At 45.1% G+C, this 16,132-nt stretch overlaps 1 protein-coding gene across 1 annotated transcript in view; it reads right to left on the bottom strand.

Annotated features, from left to right (window-relative positions):
• Positions 1 to 13,964, bottom strand: part of ACE2 (angiotensin converting enzyme 2) — a 29,161-nt gene extending 15,197 nt beyond the window's left edge. Inside the window, exons 1-8 of the mRNA XM_042788706.1 lie at positions 13,855 to 13,964; positions 9,823 to 10,099; positions 6,632 to 6,790; positions 4,625 to 4,718; positions 3,864 to 4,007; positions 2,395 to 2,507; positions 1,787 to 1,895; positions 967 to 1,064 (exon numbers count right to left, since the gene is read on the bottom strand). Coding sequence (XP_042644640.1) covers positions 967 to 1,064; positions 1,787 to 1,895; positions 2,395 to 2,507; positions 3,864 to 4,007; positions 4,625 to 4,718; positions 6,632 to 6,790; positions 9,823 to 10,005 — 900 coding nt within the window. The 5' untranslated portion in view covers positions 10,006 to 10,099; positions 13,855 to 13,964. The remainder of the gene's footprint in view (positions 1 to 966; positions 1,065 to 1,786; positions 1,896 to 2,394; positions 2,508 to 3,863; positions 4,008 to 4,624; positions 4,719 to 6,631; positions 6,791 to 9,822; positions 10,100 to 13,854) is intronic.
• Between the last annotated feature and the right edge of the window lie 2,168 nt (positions 13,965 to 16,132).

A 16,132-nucleotide genomic window follows, 5' to 3' on the forward strand; every position in this document is an offset into this window, starting at 1 on the left:
TATTCTACATAGCAGGAGCTCTACATTTACCGGACTGAGTTTTCACAGAGATTTAGGTGGCAGACAGCTCAGTTGGATGAGAATCCTAAATTGGGCCCATCCACCAACAAGGATGAGTCCAGCCTTTGCCTCAAGGCTCTGTAAGTAATGCTTCCGTCCCCACAGTGGCACTTCAATATACAAAAATTTATGACTACAAGGGGGTCTGTACTGTAAAATATAGGTGAGATTAATGCAGACGAGTGAAAACTGCTTATGAATCAAATTTAGCTATTCCTTCTCTTGCCAGCACAACTTTTGAATGGAGTTCTGGTCTCTGTGAGAGGATGGTAGATTTCAGGTGAATAATCACATTTCAGAAATCAAATTCTACTGATCACCTTTTGTTTTATAAAAGGACTGAAGTTTAGGCAAGACTACAGAGCATTATCTTCACCCATGTTCTCAGTCTGGTAAAGATGCTGTCATGGCTGTTAGCATTACAGATCTAACACAGACCTTATGCAATTATCAAAAGATAACAGGCACCATTACAATTTCCTAGATGTATCCAAATAAAGAAGACTGGGAAAAAAATCCTGCAATACACAAACAATTTTATTATGGTAGTGGCTGGCAAAGGTCATATTTGATACTAGCTAATTCTATGAGTCCTGAAACATTTATATGTACAAAATATATCTCTTAATGGATAGGTGTCCCTGAGGAAAGTAGACTTGGAGACAAGATTAAGCCAGCTGAAGAGAGTGGAGAAGAAAGAGAGAACAGCTAAGGGAAAAGGTACAGTGGAAAATGCATGAACACATTAAGGTGAAGAGCAAAAAAGGATGTGGAAAGCAATGCTTTGCTGGTGGTGTGTCTGCCTTAGGGCAGCTATGATTTTCTAGAGAGCAGCTGACGTGGTGTATAATTTTTATACCATTTAGACTTGTTACATAATGCATATTGCATAAAGGCATGTCTTACCTTTTGAACCATTGAAGAAGTTACATCAATGTTTGGTTTGGCTGGATAGGGAACAGTCAAGGCATACAGATTTGTCCAAAATCTACCCCACATATCACCTTCAAAAAATAGAGAAACACAGAAATACTTTAAATGATTGATTATGTATTGTTCAGAAGCGACAGACAATTCTATAAATTGTGTAGTGTCATAAATAGGCACTCCTATACATCTAAACAGGTCTGATTCAGATGTGGAGGGGACCAGTTCTGGGAAGTCATGCATAGGTCAAACTCAGATCAAACATCCTTTTATTGCCCAAGATCAGCTATTCTTGAACAATACACTTTGAGGGCTGATCATCTTCTACTCACAACTGAACATCCATGTTGTTAGTCCATGTGATTGCCGCTGCTGTGTTCATGTATGTTAGAGTTACAGCAGCTTGATCTTGTATGCTCTGAAAGCAAGGTCATGAAGTGTTGGACCTTAGGATAAGATTTAAAAGGAAAACCAAGTCTCTCTGAAACTATCATTTCTAAGGAAGACAAGTGCTGCAGAAGGGAGGGTAATGTCCCAGCCCAGTGTTAGAGTTTGAGCTGGGTGTCACCAGCTCTAGTGAGGATGAGGACACCCGCCTTCCCTGCCTGCCTCTGCTGCTAAGCATCTCAGTCATCTCTGCCAGGGACAACTTCTCCATTTCTCCTCTCCCCTTCTCTTATCTGTAACCTGTTTGTTAATATCCTGATTAAACAGGCGTATTGCTCTGTTCCCTTGTGCCTTGAAGGTGACTGTCCTGTGTACGAAGTCAGGCTTGCGTGACAGAGCCGCACTGACGTACCCAGCAAGTGAGCAGGGAGGCATCCCGTGGAGCTGATGAGTTCAGGGCCGTAGACCTGCTCCAGCCGGTGCCTCACATAGGCATGCAGCTGCTGGTACAGAGGTTTTATCTGGAGGTAGAGGAGCAGAAGGAGACAAATTATTTTCTCTTTGCCCTACACCACTCATCCCTCCTAAACAGAGAGACTGAAGGTGTCTCTGATGAAATTCTCCTGGTAATTAAAAGCACCCCAAACCTGCATCTGAGCTTTCCGCCCTGCCTCTAGGCTCAAGCACTAAGTCTAGATCCTAGCCCCAGAACTCCTGATCAGGTACTTAGGTACTCAGTCCTGCTCCCACTGTGGACCCTACCTGGAGCAGAGACATGGATCTGCAGAGCTCCCTTTTTCCCAGCCTTTGGCACAGTGCAGCCTGAGGGGACCAAGCTGGTCCTAGAATGGCTACAGAGGTAAAAAAGTCATGTATGTCCCCCAATGTCTGTTAACCCCATGCAGACTGAGATTAGCCAGTTTAGAGCAGGTCTCATCTTCCTTCACAACATCAACAAGTGGGCCCACCATCACAAAACACAACCCTGCAGCCCAAGTGAGAGCTTTTTCCTGACTCTACCTGCTCAAATGTCTTCTCAACATCTTCAACCAGCTTGTCACGGCTGTATTTGTATTCTTCTGGATTCTTTGCTTCATAATTTGCTCTCCAGTAATCTCCATAGTCAGAATAACCTGTAAAGCACAGATGCATCACATCAGGACAGCACACATGGCACTGCTCAGGTCTGCAGGAACAGTGCAGCTCCCTGCTGATCCCATGCAGACCCACAGCCTTCCCCCCAAAGCAAAGAGGCAAAGCGCGAGATGCTCTGGGCCTAGCAAGGAGGTCAGTGCTCCCACGAAGCTCTGTGCCATGAACATGCAGGTACAGGAGATTTCCAAGAAATGCAAAAATTGCAGTCACAGCTATCTGCTGATTAGAGTCATCCCAGCTGGAGACGGAGGTCAAATGAAATTGTCATTCCTGACTGGAGCTCCTGCGGCTATGAGGGAGAGCAGCCTCTCTTCAGGATGGATACTAAGGGGTCCTCACAGAAGGTATAAGCTGGTGGACATTGAATATGGGCCCCTCCTACAGCAACAAAACCGCCAGGGCAGGTGTAGACACCAGGACTGAAATTCAGCTCCCAGTTCCACTAAGTCTTCCAGTCCACTAAGCTCCACCAAGCCTGGAGTAGAAATGGCTCATAGCTGAGGTCTCCTCCTTAGTGGTATGGAGAAAGATCATAATGACCATTTCTTAATGCTTGGGGTTTTTTCCTGTCTAACTATTTGGACTACAATTTCTTATTCCTGGTGCCTGGCTCCAGCTTGACAATTTTCACAAGACAAGGAGTAAAGGAGAGTGCGTGATACAGCTGCAGTTTTACCAAGAGACAGATGATGTATCTATTTCAGAAGCTATTTTAGAAGACCCCCAAAGAAAACTAGCAGCCACCTGCTATCATTCCTTGAAGAGACAGTTTGCTGTGATTTGTGTGGAGATCTCTGACTGGAAGCACACTTCCCCTAGTGCAAAATCTTTTTTAAGCACCTGGCTGCATCTGCTGGCCCAGGCCTACCAAATCTGATCATTCTGGTTGTAGTTTAATGCTTATAAATGTACCAATGCTAGTGGTTGATGCAAAAAAATCAAGACTGATAGAAAAGAAGAGATGTTACCAAGACTCAGCAGCACTCACAAGCTGTTTAAATTCAGCGTGCTTGCCCATAAGTCACAAGCAGTGCAGTCCTGGGTAAGGTAGTATGTAGTGAAAGGCACTGAAAAATTATGGTGTTTGGGAAAGGTGCCAACAAAGACATCTTTTTGTTCCAGGCTGGTGACAGACCTCTGATCTCTTCAATGGCACCTGTCTGCGTCGCCTCTCACTTTGCGATGTGCACACCAAGAGCAAATTATGTGCAAAGCGCTGCTCGTCAATGTGCAAAAAAGTATGTGCTTTGAATTCCTGCACAAATTGTGCAAGACTGTGGTATGTTTGCTAATTTCTGGAAGTCAGAAAAAAATAAGAGAAAATTATGACTTACTATTAAGCTTTGCCACCTCATTTTTAAGTTCAACATACTCTTCGTATAAGGGTCTCATCATCCTGCCAACATCAACTCTCCAGCCTTCCCAGGCCCACAGTCTCTCATGATAATCCATGCTGTTAGCCATAATAGCATCCAGACCTGTCAGAACAAGAAGATAAGTACTAGGCCTTGAAAAAGCAGAATATTTTTTTCCTTTCGCAGCAGGCAAATGAGCCAAAGTGAAAGAAATTTAATGAACTAAGAAGAAAACACTTTGTGTTTGATATACTGAAATATCCCATTATTTTATTGCCTCTTTTTCTGATTTAAGGTTTTCCCCTTCTTCTCTTTAAGAGACATGGAGCAATTCATGAGTCCCTTAAGTGCTCTCTCTACATTAGCTTCCCTTAAGTTTGTAGTGTTCTTGGGACTGGCCTCACTGCAATATTGAGTCCAACAAGACTTTGATGACAGGAAAATAAAACAGACTTTCTGTGATGTCAGGCAGGCTGTCACAAGCAGTCTGTTACACAAGCTGGGCAGCCCTCTCCAATTTTTGTCTACTACAAGTAGGAGACAGTATGTCTCGTGGGCAGTAGGCCTGCTGGAGGTCCTTGAACTTCAAGGTGCAATTAAATCACGACTAAGTTTTATATAGCAGGATATATCTATTGAAACTACAGCCTATTCTCTTGCAGCCAGGAGTCACCCATGGGCTTTTTCTTTTTGAATCCTCAATGTAAAGGACACAGCAGGGACAGTGGGTAGTACCGTACCTGGCTCCAGCACCAAACACTCAGATGGTTCGTTGATTTTACAAACGGTCCCGGTGCTGTAGATGGTACTCATTGTATTTAGCACAGTGCTCAGCTGCAAGTTAGATGCGACACAGCCCGTTAGAAACCCACTCTGTGCAAAATAACAGCCAATTATGCTAATTCCTTAAGAGCTGGATACAACACTTCACCCATCAGCTTAACATCTAAGCATATGTTTAAGCTCAGCAGAGATGAATGGAAGAATTTGCCTAAATGCGTTACTGAACCAGGACCTAGCTGGAAAAGACAGATAATCTCCCAAATATATGACGTAATCTACAGGTCCTTAATATCCAGACAGAGCTCAGGATGTAATGAGCACAGACTGTCACGAGAGACCTATCAATACAGAGTATCAATAAAACAATAAAGTTTAGCAATGCATTTCCATGAGTATGGACCCACCTAAACTTTCCAGGTAGGTCATGGTTTTGAATGGCAGCAAAAAGGGCCCCTTCTGCAGCTGCTGCCAGGCTGACTGTTGCTTCTGATTTTTAACATCACACTGATTGCATAGATCTGCTTATACTCCATTACAGAGAAGTTATGGCTCATGCCTTGGGTCAGCTGAAGGCCAAATACATATGAAATCATTCAGCTCTATCTCAAAAGTTATGCTACATAGCTCTGTTTGGGTTTTGTTTTGTTTTGGTTTTTTTTTTTTATGATTTCAGGTTTTCATACCTCAAAAAAAACATGCACCACTTTTAGCTTTTCCTTTAGGACTATGTTACTTCTCATTTAAAGCTATAAATCAGAACTATGTAGTGGGAGGGGTAGTTAATGACTAGCTCTAACTTTATCTCTGTCAGAATTAAAATAAGTGGGTGCCCAGGGAAATTTTTGTATTGGTGAAGAATATTTAAATATTCCTATGGAATCCCATCAGACTGTACAAAATGTCGCTTTTCAAGCAAGAATAAACAATTTCAGCCCCAAAGGACATTTATCTATTAAAGTGAAAGTGTCTAAACAGGGAGGATACTGAAGAAAATACCTCCTCAACAGAGACAGCATTACCATCAATGCACTGCTGTGCTCCAAAATAAATATAAGTTTGTATGAACTGTCAGCATTCCCACCAAGGTAATCTGTCTTTCCAGAAACACATCTCATTGGGATCAGACAGGAGATCCAGCCAGTCCACTGCTTTTCTTGTATGGTGGTTAACACTGCTGACCTTAGCAGAAAAATCTCAGGATCCTTCTATAATCAGGACTGTAGGAACCCCTAACTCAATGTTATGTTTCAATTTGATCTCCAGAAAAAAAGAAACTAATTTAACCCTCAAGTGTTTAGTTACAAATCCCTTTTGAGTCTGCATAGCTGCTCACTCCAATTCCACATATAGTTGTTATCCATATACATGCCTTTTACAGGAACTTGTCAGTGGAAATGCCAGATCTCGTTATAAATCTTGCTAAATCCTGCTGGCCTTCAGCAGCTTGCTGTGTAAGGAGGTCACCAACCCTCCCCAATTTCAAGCATCCCAGGGTTCCCACTGCATAGAAACATCCCTTCTTTTTCAGAGTTTGATAATGCAACATGTGCAGAGAAAGAAAAACTTCCTCCAACTTTTTGACTCATTGAATATTCTTTCACCCATCTCTTTCTGCTCATTGCCCCAGGCCTGGACTTAACCAAACACTTACCACAGGTCCCCTTTTCCTCTTATGACTAATCCATCCATTTGTGCAAGGACAACCCTGGGGGGTGTGTGTGTGTTTGAAATTCATTGCATGGATTACACGGCAAAACTGCTGACTTGAATGGGAACCAGCTACCTGAGCCAGACCACCCCTCCAGTCCTGTATTACGATGAGCACCTTGTACAGGTACATACTGATGCTGGGACACAGCACCATCCCAAGATGAGTGGGCTGGTGATACCACCGTGCCCTTGCTTAAGGGTGTTGGAAGCAGCTCAATTCACCCGACAAAAAGGAACTAAATTCAGCAACTTACTCTGCTGTATTTTTCCGGTGACAGCACAGATGATCCTCTGTCCTGGAGAGCCTGGATCTGGAGCCTGGTGAGAGCATCTTGGATGCTGGCTAACGGGAATCTGCTGGCGTTCCTGGAGGCCTCGTCATAAAAGCTGGACCACTTGGCACTCGCCTCATTCTGAAAGGGGTTCACACAAACCCTGAATCACTCTGACAAAAGAGCGAAGCAGCCTGATGTATTCAGTGGGCAAAAATATTACTTCTGGGGAGAACTTCACTTGTGGAGACTACCTGTGGATTGCATGTTGTGCACTTACACTGTGCAGTGAAATGGCTGGAGAACTTTTTGACTTTGCTTTATTCACACAACCAGACAATGACTTTTAGTTGGAAATAACAAAAAGTAGGACTGCCACCTCACACTATGCTTGTTATAACTGATCCAGCATCTCTTAGCTTTGTTCCCTGCTACTCTAAATCTCCACCTATTCTCCCTTAGTGCTTTTCTTCACCCACCTCTGTCTATCAGAAGCCAGATACAAGCCAGGGCACAAGAGGTCTGTGACGCAGATGTCACTCTCTATTTCTGCTTCAGTAGTGGTGACAGACAGCAGCCAAGATATTGATATTGAATCTTTTTGTGATGCAAATATTACTTTCTCCTGAAGTTTTGGTAAATAAAAGATTACACTTGGGCATAGGAAACTCTAAATAGGTGCCTAAACTGGGTGTGCAAAACCTCAGTGTTTTGCATGAGTTGCTACTTTTACCACTGCTGCAGTTACATACCATGACACTTGAAACTCCCAAATTTCAGTGCACAGTGTAACACCATAAGAATATTATTTGGATTTTGGATTGTCTTATTCACTTCTTTTTAATGTGTTTGTACATATTTTAGCACATCAGCACCCATCCCAAATGGCAACAAGAACAGTACTAATTAACATGAGTCCTTGGGACAGTTTTAATTAATTGTGCTCATGCCAGAGCTTCCAGGGTTGTGGAGAGAGCACCGGTTAATGCCTGTCCCTCCCTGCTGAGGCATCAGGAAATACAGATGTCATATTGTGCCCAAAGAGAACTTTCAGGCACACTGCACCTCTATGCAAACACACGGCGAGGGTTGTCCAGGCCAATGAATGATGGACCCTCTGGACCTGCCTCAGGCTCTGGCGGAAAGAGGTAGTGGCAGATGTAAGCCCTTGGCAGTCCCATCCCCACATCTCCCCCTGTCCGTGCAGCCCCTCTGCAGGAGAGCAGCCATCACCGGGAGGCTTTCCAACCTCTCCCCTTCACCAGAGCAGAGCAAACCACCCTGCCGCTGCTCGGCAGCTTGCAAAGCTCGGTGGGCAAGAGCTTGATAGGCAACCAGAGGAAGAGCATCAGTGTGAAAAATCTGTTCCTGAACTACTTGTCCTGAGCAGGGACAGAGAGGTGCCTTAGGAGTGGCAGGGCAGAAGAGGGGGCTCTTTGGCTACAAAAGCTGGGGGAAAGAAGTTAGCTTGCTGTCTGATTTTTCCCCAGCTAGAGGAACTGGTTGATAAGTCAGAGGAATAGTTGCAGGGTTTGTGGCCCAATTTACAAGGAAAATGGATGAGAAGGAGCCAGAAGACAGTATTCATTAACTCTGCTCCTCCAGCAGAAAGGGAGGAGGGGATGGGAGGAGGTTTATTACCAGTGCTACTGAAGAGATCAATCGAGAGAAAATGTTCTCTCTGAGCACTGGACTAATTGGTCCTTATTGCTGGTATCTCCTCATGTATTTTATTATCATCTCATTAATGCTGAAAGTACTATACGGGGCTTTCATTTTATGTGTTTGGAAATGTTACAGTTTAAGTACCTGGTGCCTCAGAAAACATTCCAGATTGACAATGATTAGTCATTAAGATTTCTTCCAGCAACTAGTCTCCTCATTTTAATTAAGAAATATGATAATTAAAACATGTTTTAATTAAGCTATAAGACCACAAAGTGGAAGACTAAAACCATTATGCAAAAGTAGATGTAGGATATTTAGTTAAATTTTATGCCCTGAATTGTTTTTCTCTAAAGCTTGAGTTAACTTTAAAATACACATAGCTACAAAATTCAGGGTGGTTTTGTTCATTTTTAAAGGCTCCAAGGTTACGGGATGCTAGGCTGAGGCATGGCGTTATCAATAACCAGCCAGATCATGGCTGATTGCTCTTGATAAACACAGTACTTGCCTAGAGACCCCATTGACTGGGACAGCTAGAGGCTGGTGTTGAGAAGCAGGGAGAACTGTGTTGCACGATAGCATAAATACAAACGCTGTGGTCTTCCCTACAGGTAGAAATTGATTTTCAAACCAACATACTGGACCACTATATTAGAAACTCCACTGCTGGCATTTGGAAATACATGATCTCACTTCATTTTTCCCTGTTTAATACCTCCAGGCAGTCTACCAACAGACCTGACAATGAAAAGAGTGATGGGGAGCAGGAGAGAAGGTCCTCCACTGGGTAAAGTGTGTGGACCACTATATAAAACCATCAGCAAACATTTAATAGAATGCCTACATTCAGAAAATGTTTGCACATTCGGTGAGAAGTAAACCAATTTCAGCAACAGAGGAGAGAGTGTTGGCCGTTTCAGTAAAAGCCCATTGCTACTTCAGTCTTACGAAAAGTGGGAGACCTGAGCTCACGTGGGTGCAAGATTCGAATCCAGCTCCCTCGCTCCGCAGGGCAGCACCTAGGCCAGGCCCTGAGAGAAGACCCTCTCCTCTGGGCTGTTCCCTCTCCAGGAGGAAAGGGGCCCTGCACAGAAATGCCACACCAGGAGGCACCGGTGCTGGTGGACCCCGAGCAGAAGAAGGTGTCTCTCTCCGTCCAGCTCAGATTTTGGGGCCAAACATGCAGCGTTCCTTTGCCTTCTCCCTCCTCTCTCCATGGTAACTTGAGGTGATGGCTGGGGACAAGGCCAGGCTCCGGCCATCCCCGCGCAGTGCAAGGGCAGCCCAGGCACCAACCCTAGGCTGTAGAGACTGATAGTGGCCCAGGCACCTCCACGGAGGCACTGCTACGTTAGAGCAAGCCCCTCTACCCTCCTGAAGTGAAACCACAGCTAGCAAAGAAGTAGCACTCTAACTTCAGCCAACCTTGGTGGAACCAAGATAAACGAGGAAGTAGCTATCAGATTCCTAAAACAACAGTAAAACTCAAAGGACCGTGCACTTACCATTTTCCTCGCAGTCTCCTCAGTGATGTTGGTGTTGTAGTTCCACGAGGCAAGGGAGCTCTCATAGCTGACATCTTCTGCCCTCCTGTTAAACTCTTCTAGAAACGTTTGGGCTTGTTGTGTGACATCCTGAGGTGTTACGACAGTGCTCAGACCACAGAGAAGCCAGAGGTGGACCAACATATTTCCAACTGGGCTGACAACTTTCCAACGAAATAGGTTTCCTCAGGTTAGTGTCTTTGTTGGGCTCTGTCCCATCAGCTTTCAAGCATGGCTACTGTGAAGAAAAAAGGCTGAATCCAATTTGCAAGCCTTTTATAGGTTTTATCCATCGTAGGAGAGAAAGGAAAAAGTTTTATATAAAAAGCCAAATAAACAAAAGTCAATGATTAACTTTGGAAAAACATAATTACTCCTTCCATTTTATGGCCTTCTTATAAAAGGCTTTTACTTTTGGTTAATGTTTCCCAAATGTGCTGTCAATGATACAGCTGGTCACTTTATCTATAGCCTGCTCATGTCTTTGGTAGCTCGGAATCTGTGAATCCTTTAACAGGTTGGTGATAAACTGTAAAAATATTTAGAAACTTCACTGAAACACCAAGCCATGAACCTTAACTCCCAAGCAGGAAGAAACTACAGATAGCCTGACACAGGGTACCTGGCTGAGTGTTTAGGCCCATGTTTTAAACGGCTTTGCAAAGCCCAAGTGATTTGGAGACTATAACTAATCTTCAAAGCAACTGGAGCATATAAAAACAGATTTTTAAACATGTTCAGTGAACTATCAAAAAGTAGCAAGAGATTTTGTGTGATCACAGCACCTTGAACAGAGACCTAATCTGAACTATAAATCAACTGGATTTAAGTACTAAGGTGACTAAGACTACTAAAATTACTCCAGTTTAATATCTAAATACCTTTGCTAATCTAGGTAGGAACCTAGCACTTACTGCAAATCAATTGAAATGCATTAATTAGTTCTGGAAATGTAGCTTGGGTTGAGTGTTATTGACCAGACAATACCTTAGTACTTTTTAAATTAGCCTATTTCTGGTCAGGATCACTAGGTTTGTTTGTTTTGGGTTTGTTTGCTTGCTTCTTGTTGGGTACTTTTTGAGATGCCACTCTGCAACCCAGTCCATGAAATTGGTTTCCAGTTCCTGGCACAGCTTCTTCAAAACCACGATGAGTCTGTCTACATGGAAGCAGCAGCAATCAGGCCATTCATTGCCAAACCCCAAGAAAGGAGTTCCAGCCCTCCCATCTGTGACTGGCTGAACACAGCACAGCCTCAGCAGGGCCACCAGCAACAGGCATTCCCAGCAAGCAGAGCTAGAAACCCGGGACCTTGAGGAAGCACCTTGCTTCAATATCTTCTGATACCTGTGCCCTGTGGACCAGGGACAAGTGATCTCTGTCATCCATGTGCAATCCTCTAACAATCTATTTTTTATCAAGGGAAAGACAACAACATTCACTCAACCCTTCCCCAGAGGTCACGTTTCCTAAATTGCATCTTACTCTTCTTGATGCCATCCAGACTTGCCACATTTTGTTCTTCCTCAGTGATGGTCTCCACATCTGATCATAACCAACACCTTATCAATGATCAGTAGCACACTCGCCGTCTGCATCTTACATGCTGTGCCTTGCTGATACACCCCTTCTTTCTGAGGCATTAGCTAACATTGACTCATACCCCAGTTGTGACCTTTCTAGTAGCATTGCTACTTGCTAAGCCATTCACTTTTTTGTCTCTGTACATCTGGTTCTAGGGTGGCACTAATTAGTGTATTTTTAATTTGTCTGGGCTGAAGTCCATCACACTGATTTCAGACCATTTTTCCAATTTTTTGTGATAATTCGGAATCAAAGGACTCCTGTTGTGGCAATGCCCACAAACCTGTTAATAGATAGGTTTTCTCTTCCCACATTCAGATCATATGGGATACAGCAAGGCCCAGGAGAGCTATCACTTAAAACAGCCCCTATTCTTGACTGGGAACCATGGAGCCTGTTTTTTAAGTAATTATGTGCCTTTTGTGATTCTTGTCTAGGTCATCATTCCTTAATTTGCCAGTGAGACTGTCACATGATGAGATGTTGAAAGGTTTTTCTGTTGTTGTTTTATCTGTTGTCTGTCAGAACAGAGAATTACGTCTATTATTACCTTGATATGATTACTTCTACAGTAGAGAACAGGGACTATGTTAACTATTTGCTTTAACTCTTTTATTTTCTCTTCTATGCTGGTAAGTTAAGAACAATCACTGGACCCAGTACTTTTTAGGGTACTGAAACAGGGCTGGCAGATCCAAAATTCCCTTTTTATGTGCAGGTGTTATTTTTTTTCCCTTTTACAGTGCTCTGGTGCCTTCCTCAGGGGCATCCCTGGTAGCTGTTGTCTCCCTGCCGTGGTATGGAAGTCACCTGCACTCCTCGCTTCAGCCCGTGGCTGCCACTTGCCCATGCACAGCCCTGAAACCCCCAAGGGTGTCTGCATGACCCAGGGGGCCCCAAGCAGTGGGATGCTTGGGCGATACCTGGAGGGGAGAGAAGGTTGTCACCTCATTTCGTATAGGGAGTGCATCTGCACCTGCATTTAAGCCTGTGTGCAAGCACTGTGGTGAGCTGACAATGCAGCAGGGAGAGTCACACTGTATTGTGCTGCATATTTCAGCCTTATTTCTAAGTTTTTTCCTATTTCATACCTAAATGCAATACTTGACTCATACCTGAGGAATAATACAAGAATTACACAGCATCTCTCTTGCCACTGCCTTAACACAAGGGAAAAACCTTGAAGTTGTGAGATGAATTAGCACAAACATGTTTTGGAAAACAGTGCTACAGCAGTGGGGAGCCACCGGGCTCCATGCACATCATACTTTCATGGATGGATTTGCTCCCATTTGAGCAGACACATGGGAGATGACTGAATACAGACTTGTTTGTGTCAGCCGTGCCACCACAGCAGGCTTTCTGCAGGGTGTCCGGGCTCTGAGCTGGGAGTGATTTGTGTAGCCTGAGACACTGACAGCAGGTCTACAGGGAGAGGATGCCATCCATTCTCAGCTGAGATGGTAGCATTCCTTGGGGTGGACCTTCAGGCTGGTCTGGAAAGCTGGTGAGGGCACGGAGATAGTTTGTGCCAGAGCAAAAAGGAAACAGCAAACTGAGAAAGGGAAGGACCTCAAGCCTTTTCGGGAAATCCAAACCTCCAGCAAGGGCAGCAAGGCACCAGCCATTGGATTTGGGTGATAGGAGAAGAGCAACTGGGAGTTAAAATCTGGTCTCAATCAAATACTTTGTTGCATGCGACGGTGGCCAGCCTGCTTGGCTCGGAGCAAAGACAACTATGTCAGTTTGCCACTGTTACAGTACAAAGGCTGCGGGTAACCCAACATAATAACACAGGTTCCTTCTCCTCCACTGTGCCAGTCCCCACCCTCCTCCCCTTGGGTCTGCAGCGTGAGCTGTGGTTCCCAGCTCCTACCTGATACTCCCAGTCCTGTAGTCCCCAGGGTTCGAGTTGTCTGACATCTGTTTAAATAGCTGCCCACCAATGCTCATCTGTACCCTGGCTCCGTCAGAGCAGTTTTCTGCCTCATCACTCATGTTGTTGGCTGAGCTGTGCTATGAAACCAGGACTGCAATAACAGAGAATTGCATTTTGGGCATGCCTCAATAAGAAACTACTGTGTTGCATATTGGGCACCACACACCCTTAAAATTGCTTAAAATACCATTATGAGGCCATTTTTCCAGGCAGGAGCACTGCTTAAACTCCCTGCTTCACTTTGCCGTTCTGCACAGTGCATAAAAGACGGACATAAGCATTACTCAGTGACCGATTTGCAGAGGGCTGTGGCTGCACGGCGCCGGGGATGCCTGGCCTGGAGCATCCCCAGGGAGGATGAGCTGCCACAGGACAGACAGCCACCCCACCGTCTGCACGGGGCTGCGGCTGCCCCACTCTCTGCCACTCCTCTGCTGCTTGCCAAAGAGCGGCTCACATCAGTTAAATACCTGGCAAATCCTTGCTCTGAGGACTCTCCGTAAAGTGGCTTTGTGGAGGCAGTGGACGGCCTGGGGTGGCTTCAGCCCCTCTCCACATCGCCCTGATACAGCAGCGGTGCTTGGAGAGGGGCTGTGCTGCCGCAGCCGTACCTGGGCATCACTGGGGGCCAACCTCAGATCCTCCCTCTCTTCCTTGTGCTTCAAACTGGGGGCTGGGCAAATAGTCCTTTTAATCCCCCAAGGAGCAGCCTTTTTCCCACATGACTAACTCTTCTGCATGCGTGACATCCGCCTTTTCTCGGATGAAAGCCCTCCCGCCGGTGCTGGGGCCAGGGCGCTGGCTCCCTGGCTCACCAGCTGCCCTCATCCCCTGCGACAGCGTTTTTCCCCACGCTGGGAACCCTCCTACAAGAGGGGGTTTTCGTGAGATCCTTGTGTCAGCTCTCTAGGTGGGGAGCAGAGCTGTGTGGTGGCGAGGAGGATGGACATCTCCGCTGCTCTGCAGGCAGGCACAGCCAGTCCTGCTCGACCTCCGAGCCACCCGGGACCAGCTCCTGTGCCAAAGACACGCACCAGTAGCCAGTCTCATCCCCAGCATCAGCAGTTTGGGCTTGGCTGGTTCTTCCTCTGCAGGAATGAGACAGGGCAGATCAGCAGCTGGTCAGATTAATTCCCCATTGCCCAACAGGAATGGAGATCAAGGCGATGAGTTCAGAGCACTGAGAATTCCCACCCACTGCCTCACACTCAGAACCTCTGTCTCACAGGGGAAGAAACAACGGGAGGCTGCTGCCTGGCTTGCACCCCCCTCCTGCAGCTGGCTCGGCCATGCGGCCATATCCTGGTGACCTCCTGGAGCAGGGAGAGGTTTGCACCTCACCAGCCCAAGGCTGGGGCCACTGCCTTGGATGACTAATCTGTATCCCTCCATAACCTCCTGTCCCAAGACAGGCTGCTTCTCCCCCTGGATTTTGGACTTAAAAGAGAGAAACTGTTGCCTCTGCACCACTCCTTTGTGCTCCAAGGGAGGTGCAGGCTGGTGGCTGTTCCCTGAACCAAAGCATGCTCAGCATCACCAAGGGGGAAAGTGCCCCATGGTCAGGGGCAAGCCCCAGATCTGAAGACAACATCAGGAGCTGTGTAAAGATGCTGTCAGTTGCTTGAAGCATCAGGAAACCAAAGTGGTTTTGCAAGGTTTAGGAGAAAGCTTTGAAGCTGCATGATTTTCAGGAAGGCAGGTGAGTGTACAAACCTGCAGGTTAACTTAGGATATCATAAAGTGTCATTGCTGAAAACCAAAATCAAGACCATATGTTAAGAAGGCAGAGGAGAGAGGAACCACTCAGGGGCACAGTAGTCTGTATTCCTTACACCTTGTCCATTACAAAAAGCCACCTCACCCCACAAATGAAGGTAAGGGTACTGATCCTGTGAAAAACAGCTTTTCATCTAGGCAATCTGTGTTTCTCATTTCAGTTTTACTAAGGCAGGAGTGAGTGGTTCCAGTTCGTTTTACAGTGACCATGTGTCAGCACATCAGCACCTACAATGTTGTTTAGATATAATATCACAGAGAACATTAGTCCAAAGTCTAAAATTCCTGTTGGTCCACAACTGATAAAAGCTACACACTGTAATTGGTAGCAATTAGAATATAAAAGATAGGAGAGAGGCAGAAGCTGATAGATATAATGCCAGAACACTCTCAACATTTCTCTAAAATCAAATGCTTCCATTTAGCTATTGCTGTGTGTAATGAGATGCTTTGATAGCTTCAGAATGCCACCTCTAAGGAAAAGGTAAACACAGTAGGAAGGAAGAGGACAGACTAGCAAAATCAAACTTTTCTTTTTGATCTTAATTCAAATTCAGTTCCTACTGAACCTGCTGACTTTACTGAGAACAAAGTTGAATCTGCGCTATCAAGGTGGAATTCCTGTCCTATAAAGGTGGATTGATGCAAACATCAATCCAGCCACAGGATATCCAGTTAAAATGCAGGTGCATTATGCTAAGTGCACTCACAGTGCTTAATGTATTCACAAAACAGAATATACTGACACATTTGTACTGGCAAGTGTGTATCAATCACCACTGTCAGTGTACTTTAGCTTTATGTGATCTGAAAACTATCAAGTTCAGTCCACCAAATAAGGCATATCTAACAGCACAAATTTTTCATTAGCAATTGTCCAGTAACATAGGAAGCTGTGGTATCACTCTGTTGCACACATCCCTTCTTGCACACCACACTAAGAGGAAATAAAACTCATGAGTTGCCAAAAGG

The sequence above is a fragment of the Tyto alba genome, unplaced genomic scaffold (genome assembly GCF_018691265.1).
Source record: "Tyto alba isolate M040663 unplaced genomic scaffold, T.alba_DEE_v4.0 Super-Scaffold_14, whole genome shotgun sequence".
Classification (NCBI taxonomy): Eukaryota; Metazoa; Chordata; class Aves; order Strigiformes; family Tytonidae; genus Tyto; species Tyto alba.